The sequence below is a fragment of the Bombus vancouverensis genome, chromosome 5 (genome assembly GCF_051014615.1).
Source record: "Bombus vancouverensis nearcticus chromosome 5, iyBomVanc1_principal, whole genome shotgun sequence".
Lineage (NCBI taxonomy): Eukaryota > Metazoa > Arthropoda > Insecta > Hymenoptera > Apidae > Bombus > Bombus vancouverensis.
Window position 1 is genome coordinate 14653486 of NC_134915.1, and position 18057 is coordinate 14671542.

At 33.4% G+C, this 18057-nt stretch overlaps 2 protein-coding genes across 9 annotated transcripts in view; both read left to right on the forward strand.

Annotated features, from left to right (window-relative positions):
• Positions 1-59: 59 nt before the first annotated feature.
• On the forward strand, positions 60-2120 carry Tcs3 (Probable tRNA N6-adenosine threonylcarbamoyltransferase Tcs3). The gene is made up of 4 exons (XM_033338409.2): positions 60-337; positions 940-1381; positions 1475-1653; positions 1730-2120. The coding sequence occupies exons 1-4, from the start codon at positions 223-225 to the stop codon at positions 1999-2001; spliced, it is 1008 nt and encodes a 335-aa protein (XP_033194300.1). The 5' UTR covers positions 60-222; the 3' UTR covers positions 2002-2120.
• Positions 2121-2535: 415 nt separating this feature from the next.
• Positions 2536-18057, forward strand: part of Shab (Shaker cognate b) — a 69657-nt gene continuing 54135 nt past the window's right edge. The window contains exons 1-3 of one of the 8 annotated variants that reach the window (XM_033338393.2): positions 2583-2682; positions 2915-3105; positions 13902-15266. In XM_033338393.2, coding sequence (XP_033194284.2) covers positions 14178-15266 — 1089 coding nt within the window. In that variant the 5' untranslated portion in view covers positions 2583-2682; positions 2915-3105; positions 13902-14177. Of the gene's footprint in view, positions 3106-11976; positions 12166-13901; positions 15267-18057 lie in introns of all 8 variants that reach the window. The other 7 variants (XM_076618566.1, XR_013058367.1, XR_013058368.1 and 4 more) reach the window with 7 other exon arrangements.

Consider the following 18057-nt stretch of genomic DNA (forward strand, 5'->3'; position numbering starts at 1 on the left):
ACAAATATTATATATTTTCTATTTATTATCAGAATATATTTTATTACTTTCAACATGCAACAAATATAAATAAATAAATGTCGAGAAAAGTCAAATGAATATGATTCTACTGCGCATGTTGTCTATGTTTTCTATTGGATAATTAATTTACCCATGTGCCAATGGCTTTATACGCCGTAAATTTGTATAGTGTCTTTTCGAATTAAATGTATAAATATAAAAATGACAATTGCAATTGGATTTGAAGGTAGTGCAAATAAGTTAGGCATCGGAATTATTCGAGATCAAGATGTTTTATCAAATGTACGGCATACGTATATTACACCACCGGGCGAAGGTAAACTTAACCTTTTATGTGATTACTTTTGATGATATACAATGGCTCACGAAAGTATTTCAACATTTATCACAAAAAGTTTTTATGAATATGTTATGTGTATTATACGAAATTTTTTTAAATTTTGTTAACACTGCAGTGATACACGACTATCGCGATTATAGTAGCAAAATTAGAAATCTAAATGTACATAGAAGTTACAAGATATTTATTACAAACATACACTTAAGACGTAATATATAACACAAATAGTAGTCTTAAACATACAATTGAAGCTAAAGATGTTGTCACTCACTAATATATAAAATAATTGATTACTCAAATACCTTGACCATTTTTATAAACGGTATGCTTCTAATAAATATCTTGTAACTTTTATATACATTTTTAGATCCGTCTTAAATACCAAGTATGATAATGTTAGTGTTAATAAAATTCCAAAATGTTTTGTATAATATAAGCATAGAAAGTTTCTAAGTGTGTTTAAATACTTACATAATGCATTGTACATAATTCAACAACATACAAAAATGAGTGACATTTATTATTTGTTATTATTTAAAATGTTATATATAAAACGTTTTAAAGTTTGTTTTGAAAAGGATTCCTACCTCGTGAAACTGCACAACATCATAGAGAACATATCCTCAATGTTCTGCAAAAGGCATTGGATGAAGCTAAAATAACATTAAAAGATGTGGATGTAGTATGTTATACAAAAGGACCAGGAATGGGTGCACCGTTAACAGTTGGTGCATTAGTAGCTAGAACTGTTGCTCAGATATATGATAAACCAATGGTTGCAGTAAATCATTGTATTGGTCATATAGAAATGGGGCGATTGATCACAGGAAGTATAAATCCAACTGTTTTATATGTTTCTGGTGGAAATACACAGATTATTGCATACTCTCGACAGAGATATCGTATTTTTGGTGAAACAATAGATATTGCTGTTGGAAACTGTTTAGATCGTTTTGCAAGATTATTAAAGCTCTCAAATGATCCTAGTCCTGGTTATAATATAGAACAGTTAGCAAAGAAGTAAGTTGTTTTATTAAAGTATGGTTTATTTGTTTATGTATATTAATTTCATTAATTTCATTTATTACACATAATATAATATTATATACATAGAGGGACAAAATTAGCTCCATTACCTTATGTAGTAAAAGGGATGGATGTGTCTTTCTCAGGAATTTTAAGTTACATTGAAGAACATCTTCCCAGTTGGCTTGACTCGAAAGAATTTACTCCAGAAGATTTATGTTTTTCTTTACAAGAAACAGTATTTGCTATGCTTATTGAAATTACTGGTATTGTTATTGCTTGCGATTCAAGTACAAAATTGTATAAAATGGAACAGAAATTATATATTTAATAATATTATAGAGAGAGCAATGGCCCATGTAAAATCATTAGAAGTATTGATTGTTGGTGGTGTAGGATGTAATGAAAGGTTACAAGAGATGATGAAAGTGATGTGTGAGGAAAGAAATGCAGTACTTCATGCCACAGATGAACGCTTTTGTATAGATAATGGTGTAATGATCGCTGTGGCTGGATTACTTCAATACAAAAGCCAAGGGCATACTCCATGGATGAAAACAACTTGTGTACAACGATATAGAACAGATGATGTACATGTTTCCTGGAGAGAATAACCTAATTTTATATATACTTTCTTTCTTTGACTTTGTTTAGCTATTATCTGAAATATTTACTATTATTGTTGTTATAAAATAGGAACAAAAGAAATATATTGTATACAGTAATAATTCAACATTTTTATTATCATTTTGTATCATACATATGTCAATCAACGTTAGAATAAATGTTATGATATAGATGTAGACCTAGAACGTAGATGAGTCTGGTTACCTTTTATTATTAGATATATTTAATTTTGAAATTGCTCTGTCTACTGTTTCTTTATCACAGAACTTCTATTAATATTATTATACCTTCACGTTATTTTAATCAGCTATCTAATTCAATAAATCGATCAACCTTATTAACAACATTTGTTATTTATCGATTCAAATGTACCGCGTATTTGTTCTCAGCTTGATAAATATCTTGCGAGCGCATATATCTGCGCATGCACAAACATTATACAGGTTCAAAATTGATATCGAGCTATCGTTGTGAAAAGAGAAAAGCGAGCGTCATAGGTGGAGGTCAAATTTTCATGACACGCGCGATAGACAGGGTAGCGTACGATATTCGTCGACGCAGGCGCGCGTCTGGCTGTAGTCCAAACAATATCTCCGTCGGTAGTAGTAGCAGTTATAATATTAGTAGAATTCGTATCGTCATCATTACCGGATATACGATCCAACGCTGTTAGTAGTTATGAACGTTAAGTTTCGTTTTGCTTAATCTCCATTTCTATGAAAGTTATTTTGCCAATTTTCTTTCGATATTTTTATTATTTGATAGAAAGATCCTACAATAAAGTTTTCATTCTAGAATCGTTTTTTTATGAATATGAAACGGATAGAAACGCAAAATTTCTTTTTTTTTTCATTGTATCTGAGCGCGGCTATGTCACGTTAACCATTTCCTAATCGATAGACGCGCGAACATCGATTGCAGCGCTTAGTGTGGAACAAGTGGCAGTACGATACCGTCGTCACTGCTCGTCACTGTTCGTCACTACTCGTCACGGTGCATTATTAGTCGTGCTACTCACGGCAAGATGTGTTACTATACCACGGTGCGCAATGTGTCTTTCCGGACGAATGGTGCCCGTGTTTAAAACAGAGGTGAGTCGCAAAAATTAGTGTACTTCTGGTTTCGTTTCTACTACCACTCCACGTCTATTTCCGTATAGGAGCTACTTCGTTATAGAATCGTACCGGTACACGTCAAATACTGTCCCCGAAATACAGACCCAGATAACTTGAATTTCTCAGCTGCTCGTCCTTGAATCTCACGAAAATCATTTGCTTCCACACTGTTTTATTATTGCTCCATTGATCTCGATTGTGTCGTATCATATCATCACAGATACACAACGTATATCGTTACTATCCGTGCAATTTGACAGTGATTTCGAAACAGATTTTTGTGTCATTACATTCAGTTGAAAAATTGTCACATAGAACTCGCTAGCAGAATAACGTAGAATCAAAGTCTGGATGGAAAAAATATTATATGTAATAGCATGGAAGCAAGCCATTATTACAAAAACCAGAAAAGAAACAGAAGACAGAAACCAGTAAGAAATATCTTGTCGCAGAACGTATAGAAAACAAAAGAAGTATTGACTGTAATATACATCCTTTATATCATATGCTGCAAACAATTCCATTTCAATGATCAAAAAAAAAAGATGATATAAAACAAGCATGACTACTGCATAATCAGATAGTTGTAGTCATATTTTTGCAACAATTTTGCATATTATATCCGGCACACAATTTGGTTATATTTTATACCAGATTTATATAATTTTTGATTTTCACATTGATACGAATACTACAATTATGACAGTTGACAACACGGTACGTAGCAAGTAATTACTTTTCTTTGACCTATATAATGGAATAAAGAAACTGTGCGACATTTTCAATGTGCTTGCAATGTATCGATAGGTGTAGGTTGTAAATAGTCGTTCTTTACTACTGTCCGGTAACGCTTACCATTCATCTTCACTACTGTTATCCGCGATAACCTGAACACACGATACTTTATCAAGATTTTTTGAAATTACTCGCGACTACATTTCGTGCATAAGATTGCCTTTGTGTGTCTTTTTTTTTATTGCGCTATGAATTTGAATCGCTGGCGACGTTATTAAAAGCAAAGAATTCGAAATTGGCGTATCTTACGACACTTCGCGAATATTTTTGCTAGCCATACAACATCATATTGACGCGTAGCCAAGATCCAGGTCGTGCATCCAAACAATACGCGGACATGTATTTAAATAATACGGCCCCGAATTATGTATTCGGTTGCTGGCTGTGATCAACGTCTTACATAAATATTTTTCGAAGGAAAATCAGGGTTATTTACAACAGAAATAAGAGGGGGAAAATGAAAGAAGAAATGAACGTGCACGTCGACGTTACATCGATGGCTTGCTGCACGAGTACTTTATCTCCATTTTTGAAACTTGAGTTTTTACATGTAACAAATAATTCTTGATTGTTTCTTTGTGTTGTATAAAAATCACATTTATATCTGTTTCATAGATTTATTAAAAATAATATTTTTCTTTAATATATTTAATGTATATAGGGATATTTTCAAGAACCATGATCCATCTGTATCAATTTGCAACTAATTTTATAACAGCATTGATTAACATAAGTACAATGCAAAAAGTATCTATTTAATTATAAAGTAGCATTGGGTTTTCAAAACTGGTTCTCTCGTAAACGTTAAAACAGGACATAGAATATTTCTGCAGTATGCTACGGATACGTATGTGTATAGGAGCCAAATAACGGCGAGAAATAATAATTTAATCGATAAGAGGAACATTGAGCATAACGAGCTCTCGAAGTAAACCAGGGATGTAAGAGGGAGACTGGGTCTGGAATTATGCCACGAATAAATGCCGTGACGTGACATTTAAAGTTGTTCTTTGTAGAGCATCACATGGATAAGGAATCGATTCGTTCGATTCCAGACGGAAATCCAATCTTCTGCCAATTTTTTTTAACGTTCTACGACGATGCGGAATACATAGTTTCGTTGCGATAATAAACAACTGCGAAGAGCAAAATTTTGAAACGCTTCGTACGCTTCGAACAGAAGAGAAGTTATCCTGAAAATCGCTACATAACCTGTGACGCTGTAACCGTATTAAATTAGATGTTCTACGTATATCGATACTTAATTTGCATTAGAACAGAACGTCCTAGTCTAGGAGATTTAAAGACGTTCAGACGATCGTTCAGAGATCGGAGTATTTCGTTTCGCGCAGTTGTTTCCGCCCACATGGATCGATCTGCGTAAAGTAGATACTGGAGTGTACTCCGAAAAAGCTTTTAGAGTATAGCCAACAAACAATTGCCATGGAATTGTAACAGCATGTTGTTTACCCGTGCGTTTAGTTTTTCAAAAGATCCTATTATACGCTGCTGTTCATACAGTGATCCATAAAAGTATGTAAACACTTGTCGCAGAAATTTTTTACGATCATCTTACCTGTGTTATAGAGAACTTTTTGGTATGTTTCATTGACACTATACTGAGATACGACTATTGCGATTATGTCGGCAAAATCTGAAACCAACTTGAGAATGTTACATACGAGGGTCACAGGACAAAACATTATAAATTCTTGTTGAGATTTTTGATTTTAATTGTCGCCACGACCAAAGAAAAATATTTTAGTAGAAGATAATTAAGAATGGAAAGAATCTGTTAGGTTCAAAGATACGGTTGATGAGGTTTTCGAAAAGGCAGAGGTATAAACTGTTAACGCAAACAATATTTTGATATTTTATTTCAGTATCTCCATTATTTTAATATTACGGCAAACGATACTTTTAAAGGGTGCGAAATAGATGTTTAGCCGCAGAGTCAAATAACAGTAACATGTCATGTTAACAATGTACCGAATTTTAAAAGTGCCTTCCTGCAAAGATTGGAAAATGTGAGTAATAATCATGCGCTTTCTTTGTATTCCTTCTGTAAAGAACATAATTGTGTTTTTTTCATTGCCCTGTTCGAAAATTATGTGACTTATTAAGAACTGGTAAAATCTTCGAATGAGATCTTGTTATTGAGATAATAAAAAAAGATCAGAAGATATTAATTAGTATTTTAAATTAAATTAATACTTTTGAGCAAAATACTAACAATTCTTGAATTATATACTTTTCAAGAAGTTACAACAGATTTGAATTAAAAAGTGTCAAGTCTTTTCATATTATTTATATTTATAAAAATAAAATATTTTTATTTGGTAGATAGTCTAAGATTTTTCCACAATAGATACATATTCTATGTGCTTTAGAATTTTGGAACTTTCTTTCTTTTTTTCTATCTCATTATTTTGATACTTCAAAACCAACTGAACATTTTGTATGCATCTCAACTTTAAAGCAATGTAATCATTAGTATGTCTGAATAATGTGGATTTTAAAGAAACAAAATCATCAGCGTTAGGTTGATCTTAATTCTAGATTGTTAACATTGGGTTACCAACGATTTATCATTAGACTGCGGATGTTTACGCAAATTTATATTTTTATAAATACAATTAAAGAAACAGAACCTAAGCAAGAATTTGTTTCATCCATTAAATCATGTATCAAGTATTGTACTTTGAGTATGTTATACATTTTTACATATCTGGCGCGTTTTGTAGATTCTTGCACCTTTAAATTTCCCATAAATGCACAAACATCCGCGGTTTAGTAATTACTTCTGTAATTACTACAAATTTTTTATGCTTTTTACACATATACCGTAGAAAATATTTTGAGATCGCGTTAGTACTCTAACAAAACATGATTGTTATGATTATATTGTTAAAATTTGTGATGGATCTGAGAATGTATATGTACAAGCTGCAATATATTTATTGGAAACATACACTTCGCAAACATCACCAAGAGTCAAACATTCAAACAGTCGATTGTTCACTATATTAATAGGTCAGAATATATAATGAGACCGTCTTTAGCATTAATTGTATGTTTAAAATTATTCACATTGTATGCTAATTTTTCACAAGGTATATGTTTGCAATAAATGTCGTGTAACTTCTATATAGATTTTTGGATTGCTTCCAAATTTTACTATTATAATCGCAATAGTTGCGTCTCATTATAGTGCTAACTGAAAGGTCAACAAGTTCCGTATAGCGCACATAATACATTCATAAAAATGTTCTATGCTAAATGTTCGAGTACTTTCGTGAGTCATTGTATATTTTTAAAAACTTAGAGTGCGAATGTATATAAAGTCTAATTCGCGTACAATGTGATAAAACTAAGCTAGATTTCAAATTCGTAATTATTTAAAATTATTACTTCTTTGTAATTTGATATTGGTTTACTACTCAGGATACACGCAACTGGCTAAGCTATAATCCTGAAACGATAGAACGTAGAAAAGAATTTCATTAGGTAGAATCAGACTGTTCCGAGTGATGTATGGCTTTAATGTATATAGAATTTTGAACAATTCATTACTTATACCTCTATAATACGTACGCCTAACGCATTAATTTTCTATTTGAAAATAACATGATCCCGTGATGCGATACGTTAAAAAAATGTGACAAATTTTCTGCTGCTACATCATATTTTAATATTATTCGTATATATTGTTAAGAATACAACATATATATATAATATTAAGAGTATAACAAACTCTTTTCTGAAAAAGATAATTTCCATAGATTTAATCAGACATTTCGACTGTTAAAATTCTTAAAATGAACTAATCGTTTCCAGAAGATTACGAAACTGAACTTATGATTTGAACTGACTTGCAAATATTATGACAGTTGACGCAATTATAAACAATTAATCAAAAAGAAGAAAGAAAGCATCGAATATAATTCATCCGAAACGATATTTCACGATCATATTCATCTAAAGTATGAAAAGAAAACATTAAAAAAAATCATAGGTGTATAGTTAAAATAATTGCTAATGATCGTGACGAGATCTCGCGAGACAGTTGGAAATTTCCTAGCTTCTAGCGTTAAGCGTGTTTGTGACGATGTTGGATCATCGTAGAAGTAGGAACCAATTTGCTTTCTTTTCCTCTTTTTCACTCTTGTCTTGCTTTCCTTCTTCGCTACTTGTTCCTTTGCTTACAGGAGTATAGTGGAGTCATTTATTTCTCGACAGAGAGTTATACAGACGTGTTTACTTTGCGTATGTTTACTTCGCATCTACCAATGGACTTAAGGTGTACAGGAGAGAAAATTCGAGTAGGTGATTTCTGGTAGGATTGTAAATTAGTCACGAACGAGATCTATATTTCTGTTACAATAATTTCCGTTCATATGACGAACGCTGCCAAGGTAATTAATATATTTAGCGTTCAATGAAACAATAGGATGTGCCTATAACAATTAATAGATTTTTAATGAATTTCGAGTAAAATTCTTATTTGCGTTACATAAACATTTTTGTTTATGCGACGATTGCAATCGATGTAACCTACGCGTTACAATATTCAATAGAACAGAACAATTATGACAATTAAATACGTAATGATTCAATGAATCTAGGGTAAAATTCTTATTGATTTGTAATTGTAAATTTTTTCTCATTTGTAAGATAATTAATTGCTATAAAAATAATTTGTATGCTAGAGTATTTAATTGAAAGTGTCTGTTTTGTTTACTTTGGAACAGTATCATTTTCACTATTTTCTACGAAAAATATGTTTCCACTATGTAGGATATTATTGTTTTAGAAATATAATTCAAGGTTAAATGCGATGTGATCGTACTATTTCGTGACTGAACCAGCTTCATAGAACGTACATATAATGCCATTTCTTATCATAGATCCAATATGATTTTTTTTAATACTACTATTTTATCTTAGATACGCAAACTTCTGAAGTTTTATTGTAGAATTAAATGTCCGTGTTTTTTCGTTTCTTTAATTTTATTTCAAAGAAATTTTATTGGAATTTTTTATAATCAGCACAAGAAAGTGCCAACCAATCTCGAACATAGTCTATTTATGATAAAAATAAAAAAGAAAATAAATTAAAGTAAGCAATCAATTCATTCAATCTATTATATTATTGTCATTTTAAAAATAAATATTCTATATAAAGTTCGAATAAATCATTTTTGTGTGATTAACGCGTTCAAACAAAAGAATAAATATGTAACGTAGAACATTAAATACCGTATTTTGCATAATGTTCGAGTTATAAATAGTAAATCCAGATCATTTTACGACGTAGCGTTATTTGTTTTCAGAATTATTCTCAGTCCAGTTACATTTGAACAATGCGTATCGGCTTATGTATATGACAGAGTTTGTGCATCCGATGAAGTTGACACAATGGAATAAAGAATTATTTGAAAAATATTTATTAAAGTATAGAACGAAATAAAGATTTATTTCATTTGAAAATCATTTTCTTATCCAAGTAAATTGAGTTGAAACAACTAAAAAGCTCAAATAATGGTAATAAGGCTTTAGGATACACAAAAATATGTATTTTCTAAAATATATCAGAAAGATATATCTCTTTTTCAACTATGTTCTGGATAAATGATATTGCAGTTAAATGAATACCGTATAACGTATCTGAGAGATGATTAATAAAACGTAGCTCTTAATGAGAAGACATAATTAAAAAAATGCAGATGCTACAGCTAAATAGATTGTTAGATAATATATTATTTAATCGCATACCTTTCAAGAAATGAGTTCATCGAACATTACTCACAATTAGCCTCGTTCCTTTTAGCGAAAAGACACTAGAAATAGTTTTTTGTAACAAAACTGCTCTTCTCAAATGCAGTAAAAATAGTTGAAGATGAGTTTATATAAATAGCTTATCTCGATATTAGAATAGATGAATTCTTGTCGCAACTGATTGCTTCAGTTTATAAAAGCATCTGTATAATGCTTTCACATTAAATTTGTTAATAATGAAAGATTCGATTGGAAATAAAAATATTTTTGATAATACTGGAAGTTGAATAAACTCGCGCGAGCGAGACTGTTACCAAACGCACAGTTGTTTGGAGTTGTTTGTCCTTGTTTGAACAACATATATACATAGGTAAATGTAGTAGATACACTGACCTTCGTAAGATTCCTTTATCGTTGATAAGGTGTTTTGGTTGATTTATAATAACATTATTTGTATATTACCAGAGTACAAATTAATGATATGAATTAACAATTTGACGACAAGTAATATTATTTCAGGAAACATTAATTCAAATCAAAAGATAAAATAAAAAATTACTTTATTTACATGAAAAAATTAATAAAAAAGAATCTAGTAAACCAAGGCATAATTATTTCAAAATAACTATGTGTCAAGTAAGACGATAATAATCATTTTTGACATATTTTATTTCATAGATCTCACAGATCTATTGGTCATTTTAATGAATAAAGAAATTTCGCATGTTTTTATCTATAATTTTACAATTGAAATAGATTTTTATACAATGGAAAATAAGGAAGTGCAAAGACTTTGTCATATATGTGTATATAACTTCGTAAGTGAAATAAATGTTCACATAGCCAAAAAGAAACACGCGCAAAGATCTTTTCATTTATGCTTTTGTAACTGAAGTACACTCTGTCACGCAGTGAAAAACAGGCAAATACAAAGATCATTTCTCTGTCTCATTTTCAGTTTTATAATCGAAATACAATCCTACACAGTCAAAAATAAGCTAAGCGCCTGGATACTTTTGACCGATACTGTATGTATAAAACTCTTACGTAAACTGCACACGATGTATAGACGTTGTTTCATCTCTACACGAGGTATTGCCTTGTAACAAAAGCATTGCGTGAAAATCCAAAGCGTTCCTACCTTCTTATCGTGCATGGTTAATAGCTGTTTATTGTGGTTCCGTAGCATTTCGTCAAAATAATCGCTCTCGTTACATACTGATCTAGACTTCGCACGAAACCACGTGCACGATTGAATCAGGACTATCGAGACAGGTGCTTTTCGCCGTGAATCTAGGTCAGAGTGTATTAACCTCGTATATAAATAGTACTACCAGCAGTACATGGTGTTTCGGGCAAGCAGTTTTTAGGTTTCTTTCCGAAAGCCACCTTTCCTCTAGTATTTTGATTTTTCGTCTTTCTGCTCATTTCTCTTCGTTCCTCTTTTCCGATCAGGCGGGTTTCTACGTTTCGCTGCGAACGCGCACGGCAATAAAGAAAGGTTCTGCCACACGTACGAAAATAGTAACGCAGACGATGATATCAGATTTGAAATTTGGCCTCATTAGAGGCGATGTGCACTTGTTTCTGTCGTCCGAAACGATCGTTTGTACGCGTGTTAACTCATTAAGGGACAATCCTACCTTTTGCGACGCAACATTCCATTCCTAATCGTTTCTCGACTAATTCGTGTTAGTAAATTCAGTTCGCTTCTTGATATTGCGATTATCAGTCTGTGAATGATCATGCAAACGCGAATTTTTTTTTCTTTCGTTCCACTTAAGCAGAGTCTTTATAATGCATAGATAATGCATATTTAATGTACACGGTATATATTATATGCAGTAAATAACTTGTAACTTCTATATACATGTTTAGATTGCTTCCATGCTTTATCGGTATAAATCAATAACGGTGTTCAAAAAGTTTCACATAACACACATGATACTTTACGAACAAATTTTTTAGGAGAAATGTTCAAGTACGTTTCCGAGTCACTGTATAAGTATTTATAAGCAGGGAAAAAGTTGACTTTGTTGTAACAAATTGACGGCGTTACTGTCATACTGAATATATAGATTCTCTATAATTTATAACCACATTTTGTTTGCAAGAAAAGAAACGAAAGGTAGATAGAAATTTCTATCAAGAGATGATAAAAGTGTTTTTTCATTTTGTACTTTTTTCATAATGCCTTGCATATTTATATGTAAGAAAATACGTAGGACTGTTTGTGATACATATTTATATCATCAAATTGATTTCATTTGTCAGGTTTAATATGCAATAAGTTTAAACCGTGTATCTGCGGCTTGGAGTTGTTGCTTCGACGTGAGATGTAGTAGTTTGTGCTTCGGATTAAAATATTTCAGTTCAAGTTTATGGCATGTAACGTGAATTGTATTGTGAACAAGGAGCAAGCGTACGGAAAGTTTCAAGATGGATATTTCTCAAAGACACAAGGTATTATATTTTATGTGCAATTTTTCGTCACACCAAGCGTCGAAATACTTATACATCTAATACAGCAAATACAGTCGGAAACAAAAATAAGTGAACAATTAATGAAAGCAGAGAAAAGACTGAGATTTAATGGAATTAATACTAGTGTTATATACGTAAATTTTATTTATTACGTATCCTCTAATTACATAAATTATTTAGTAAACAATTGAAATTAATATTTACATTTTGGTGTGAACAAGTCGTACTTAACAAAATTTCACTGATAATTGTTTGTACTATCTGTCCACTTATCTTTGTCCTCTACCGTATGCTACATAAATGTAAGACATGTAATACGTATATTGCTACGTATGTTCCTACATTTAAACATACAGGACATATGTATTACATTATTGCTTGACTATTGGTGGGTTAAGCAGCACTTGTATATTGTGCTTCTCGTATGGCAATGAAATTTTGTCCCAAACACGGTGTCGAACAAGGTACCAAAACACTGTAATAAGATAGAAAATAACGTGGATGACTTATTTTCGTGTCAGCTGAGAACAGGCAGGCAGCCGAGTATCAGAAACGTTAAGAAGGGATGGGGAACTGCGATTCGAGGAATGTTGGAAATAGCTCCTATTATTCGGCTACATTTCGTAATATCTATACATAAGCATATACCGATCACAATACCGTGTATCGTATAAAATTACACAAAATAGAAGGTGATTTTGGAAAATGGATCAAGTATATCGTATACGAGAATTTTACATTAACATGCTCTGTCACTTATCACACCATACCGCGATCTTTCTTCATATTCAGACTATCCGTCGCATTTGTAAAATAACTATAATATAAACTATAACTAGATAATATTCTTGTAATAAGCTTACCTCAGAAACAAAATAGTATAAAGTAGACACAAAAAAAAAAAATTAATGAAATACAATATATCAAATTATATATCAAAATTAGAAATAAAACATAAGGATAATTATATATCTATTAGCGACACGTATGATTTTTAAATAATTTTAGAGATGCAATGTTTATATTGTACTTTTATTGTCATTGATATCTTATTAACATTGATATCTTGAAAAATCATTTTTTTAATGCGACATACTTATTACGGATTTTTCGTCAAGTAAATACAGTCGTAAGAGGAATCTAAAACGAATTGTGACTATTCTTATCGTTGTGATTCATCCTATACTGTATACTATGTATATACACTATGCATGTACTATGAAATACTGTAGTTGAAACGTACTAATACTAGGATGAGTTACATTGTCTTCTTATCCGTTCCATTTGGAACATACAGTGGTTCATAAAAATATTTAAACGCTTCGGAAATTTTTATAAATATATTACACAGGCTATTCATTTGCCGAATCGGTTAACGTCGTGAAGCAAAAAGTGGAAAAAATTGTAGAAATTGTACAAGATAAATATCACACGCGAAATAAGTTGGTACTAAAATTTCAAAAATTTCAAAAAGTGGGGCCGGCCAACTTGGCCCGTGAACGGCTCATACGTATTACACGAAAGCTTTCGAAATTTTGTCAGCATTGTAAAATAAAGCACAGCAAACACTTGCAGCAATTCTTTTTGAATACCGTACTTGAGTTCTATTTATCCAGTATCGTTCATAAAAACATAAATTTGCATAGATATCCATAGTCCAATCATATCATAGTTCATCGCCAAATGAATTCAAAATTCCGAATTTTTCTGTACAGATTATGACGTGGCGCGGTTTAACCGAGCCAACGGAAGGGCACAGACGTAGGTACGGATGAAGCACAAGAAGGGTAACCTGGACGAGGAGGAGGAGGAAGAAGACGAAGAAGGAGAAGGAGAGGAAGAAGACGAAATCGAAGACGACGAGAAACAGGAACAGCAAGAATACAAACGGGACAAAGGAGGAAGAAGAAGAAGAGGTTCGCGTGGAAAGAGAAGCGAGAGATCGTTACGTTTAGCCGACGTGTCGGTGTGATCATCGGCTGGTACATTTGATGCTAAGTGAAAAGAGATTCGAAGACGTCTTAACACTGGCGGACGGGGAACGCAATGGGAGCGCCGTGGTCACGGGCCCGGTGCTATCGTCGTCGTCGTCGTGCACGGTGCCCTACATCGGCACCGACCAGGGTTTCGTGTTCGAGGGTGGCGGCACGACGACGTTGCAGCGGGCTGGTGCAGCCGGTGCGTCGATCGCTAGCTGCACCGGTAGCGGAGGAGGAGCCCTTGGAGGAGTCGGTATCGTTGGGTCAGTAGGAAGCGGTGGAGTAAACGTGGTAGTAGGGTCAGGGGTTAGTATGGGCGGAGGAGTGACGGGTGGAGGGATTGCTGTTGTCGGAGGAGGAAAAACTGGTGGAGGAGGAGGTGGTGGAATGAACAAGGAGGTTCGGTATGCTCCGTTTTCGTCGTCCGTAGGACCGACCGGTTCGGTGGCGCCGGTCAACCTGCCACCGCCGCCTCTACCGCCGCCTCCGCCACCGCCGCCGCCGCCGCCGCCGCCACCGCCGCCGCCCCTGCCGCTGCAGATGCAGCAGCAGCGTGCCTACTCGAGGTCGATGACGTCCCTACCGCCTGAGCCGTTTATGATCATGAGGTCGAAGGCCCTTAACCGACGGGTCTCGATCAACGTCGGTGGGGTTAAACACGAGGTGCTATGGCGTACCCTCGAGAGGCTGCCCCACACGCGTCTAGGCCGGCTGAAGGATTGCAACACCCACGAGGCGATTACCGAACTTTGCGATGATTATTCCCTTATCGACAACGAGTATTTCTTCGATCGCCATCCCAAGTCCTTTAGTTCCATCTTAAATTTCTACCGTACCGGCAAGCTGCATCTCGTCGACGAGATGTGCGTATTGGCGTTCAGTGACGATCTCGAGTATTGGGGCGTCGACGAGCTCTATCTCGAGAGTTGTTGCCAGCACAAGTACCACCAGAGGAAGGAGCACGTGCACGAGGAGATGAGGAAAGAGGCAGAGTCGCTAAGGCAAAGGGAAGAGGAAGAATTCGGTGAAGGACAGTGCGCGCAGTATCAGAAGTGGCTGTGGGATCTATTGGAGAAACCGACCACGTCCATCGCTGCAAGGGTGAGTGATATTGTCAATGGTCAAAAAAGTGTTCTTGTGCATTAGTATGAGCCTTATTGCCGTTATTAAATGATAAATCGGATCGATAATTGCACGTGTATCGGGTTAAGGAAGTTTCCGGAATGAATCGCCGGAGAAAAATTGGGAAGGTATTCCAAGATCGAATTCTGAGAAGAAGAATCTTGAGCTTGAGCCAAACTTTTGTCGTAATAACAATGTGTCGTTTAGCATTGATGGGCTGCCATATTCGAGGATGGTCCTTTGTAATCTTGTCCTAGATTCTTTTACGGGTTCGTTCTATGAATCTAATTTTAATAGGACATTCAAAATTTTCCACTTCTCTTTCTGCATTTCATTGGAAGCTCGCAGCAAGAGTTAATTAGATCAATTTTTCATCGTGTGTACTGGGGATATGTTAAATTGAACAAATATTCAGATTCAGTGGTATTTTCTTCTTTTCAGTTTATCGATTATCGTTATAGTTTTAAACGATTTATCGATCTTTTTTTTTCGTAATTGCAAGATATCTAATAAAATGATACTATATTCCTTTCAGTTGTTTGCGCAAAATAAAAATTGCCAAACAGTTTGAGCAATTAAATCGATTTTTATTTCGATTAACATCGGAAAATCGATTAATTTGTTATGATACTTTGTTATTATGTGAGAATAGTCTTACATTTTGTTCACTAATTTACTTACACTGTCTCCACGTTTACAGTTTGTGCTGGAGCCATAATTTGAAGAAAGGTATTATTAAGTTGATAGTAGAGCATCGATTCGATGTAGCTCTCATATAGACGAAAGAGTAGTGAGAACGTTTGCGACGTATGTGATTTTGTACCCGATATCGCTGTAGAGAATTACAACTAAAATAGTAAATCAACAAGATCGGATTTGGATTCTGGCTCTAGCTATAATGATATAATGACTGACGATGGTTGTTCCGTTTGACTTCTTGCAGAAACAGAGCCCCGATTTTGAGTCACCGATTTTTTGCAATTCTTAGATATGTAGTTAGCTTATTCCACGTCGTATAGAGACAGATACTCAAAAGTTTTTGACTTACTTATTTTTAAAGTTCTCGTAGTTGTCGTAGCATTATAAAAACGGTCATAGTTCGTTCTATGATAGGCAAACTATAACTAAATATAATTTTTTGTGGTTGGTGCTAATAGTAAATAAAAAAATTAATTTTATAATATGAGATATATTATAAGCAATTTAGGTAAATTTCAGAATATAAAACACTATCGTAATTTTCATTTTTTTAATACAACGTTATCAATTACCTCGAGAAACGAAGAGAATACTTCTTCGAAATATTATAGAGTTAACGAATAATTAACTAATCTACTTATTTTTTTCATAACTGTCTTACACCAGTGAATGAATTTAATGCTCGGTAACTGTATCGCTGTGTAAGATGAACGAGAAAATATGTACGGAGCAGATATATTTAAACGTGTGCTTTTACTTTACAAACCATAGGAATCTCAATGTTGTAACAACATTGACTTACCTCTAAGTTACGTAAACAACTTCAAAAACGCATAACACGAAAACTTTTGAATATCATGACTTGTAAAAAGGAAAATGCCTAATACATATTCTAAAAGTTGTATAAAAATGGACGACTGGAAGTTACGGACTTTTCCTTCTTAGTCCTTTCGACGATACGTTAAACGTAGTACGAATGAAAACAACTAATGATCACTTTGTAAATCATTTCTCCTCTTCTATAAAATTATCAATAAACATCAGCTAATAGAAATAGAAATCTTTGCATGTTGTGTTCTTTATTAACAATAATTTCATGCCGTTTCAAGCTGTACACAGTACACTTGTATATATTTACAGATTACTGATAAATCTTTATCGCTAACTATTAGCTAATCGATTTCACTTGCTAATATACTAATATAAAAAATTGGAAAATCGATTTTGCTTTTCCCTAGCAAAGCCAGATCGAAATCACGTGCGTTGATCGAGCATTATCATTACTCATTAATTACCAGGTATCGATTAGACGAACCTTCCCATATCGATATACTATAATTATGCTATCTATATTAATAACGTTTTATGTGATTGCAGTAAAGTGTATGTGTATGTATATATGTGTATATATAATACATATGTACATAGAAATGTATATACACACATATGTATACGTACATAAGTCGTAGACATACGTATATAAGGTTGAAATGTAAAATAGAACAGAGTTTTAATTAATATCCAATATAGAGGAGATTAATCGAATTTTTTCAACAGTCGTTGTGTCGATGTATGTAATGTGTATTTTATTTCTAGGTGGTGTTAACAGCATCATTACTAATCTCATTTGTTGTATAATCTAGCATATTTTACTTCTTAGTTTAAAAATTTGTCGTCTTTTAAAATGAAACTTTTAAACGAATCATCATGTTTGACCCTTCGATGATAATGGGAGTGCATAATACGCGATTACCAGGTATCACGTAGATTCTTTCTCGACACCGCTCCCTGTGAGATGTCAATAGTAATTTCGCTACCAGCGAATTCAATTCGATATGTGCTTATTGAAATATATATATATACATATATATACTGTATATAATATATGTATATATATTTATATATTTACCATAAAAAGAAAAAGAACGTAATTGTCGCTAATGTAAATGCATAATCATTCAGCGTAAATGGAATGGACCAGCATTAACGTAACGAATCTGACGTTGCTCGAAAAGAAATATATTCGTACATAACCGTAGAAAGAGAATCAATTAGAACTAATACCAATGTT

Bases quoted from the DNA above. Each gene is read 5' to 3' on its own strand.
- Tcs3 (XM_033338409.2), top strand. From the start codon at position 223: ATGACAATTGCAATTGGATTTGAAGGTAGTGCAAATAAGTTAGGCATC. The intron at 338-939 runs GTAAACTTAACC...TGTTTTGAAAAG, and splicing joins TATTACACCACCGGGCGAAG to GATTCCTACCTCGTGAAACT. The intron at 1,654-1,729 runs GTATTGTTATTG...ATAATATTATAG, and splicing joins TATGCTTATTGAAATTACTG to AGAGAGCAATGGCCCATGTA.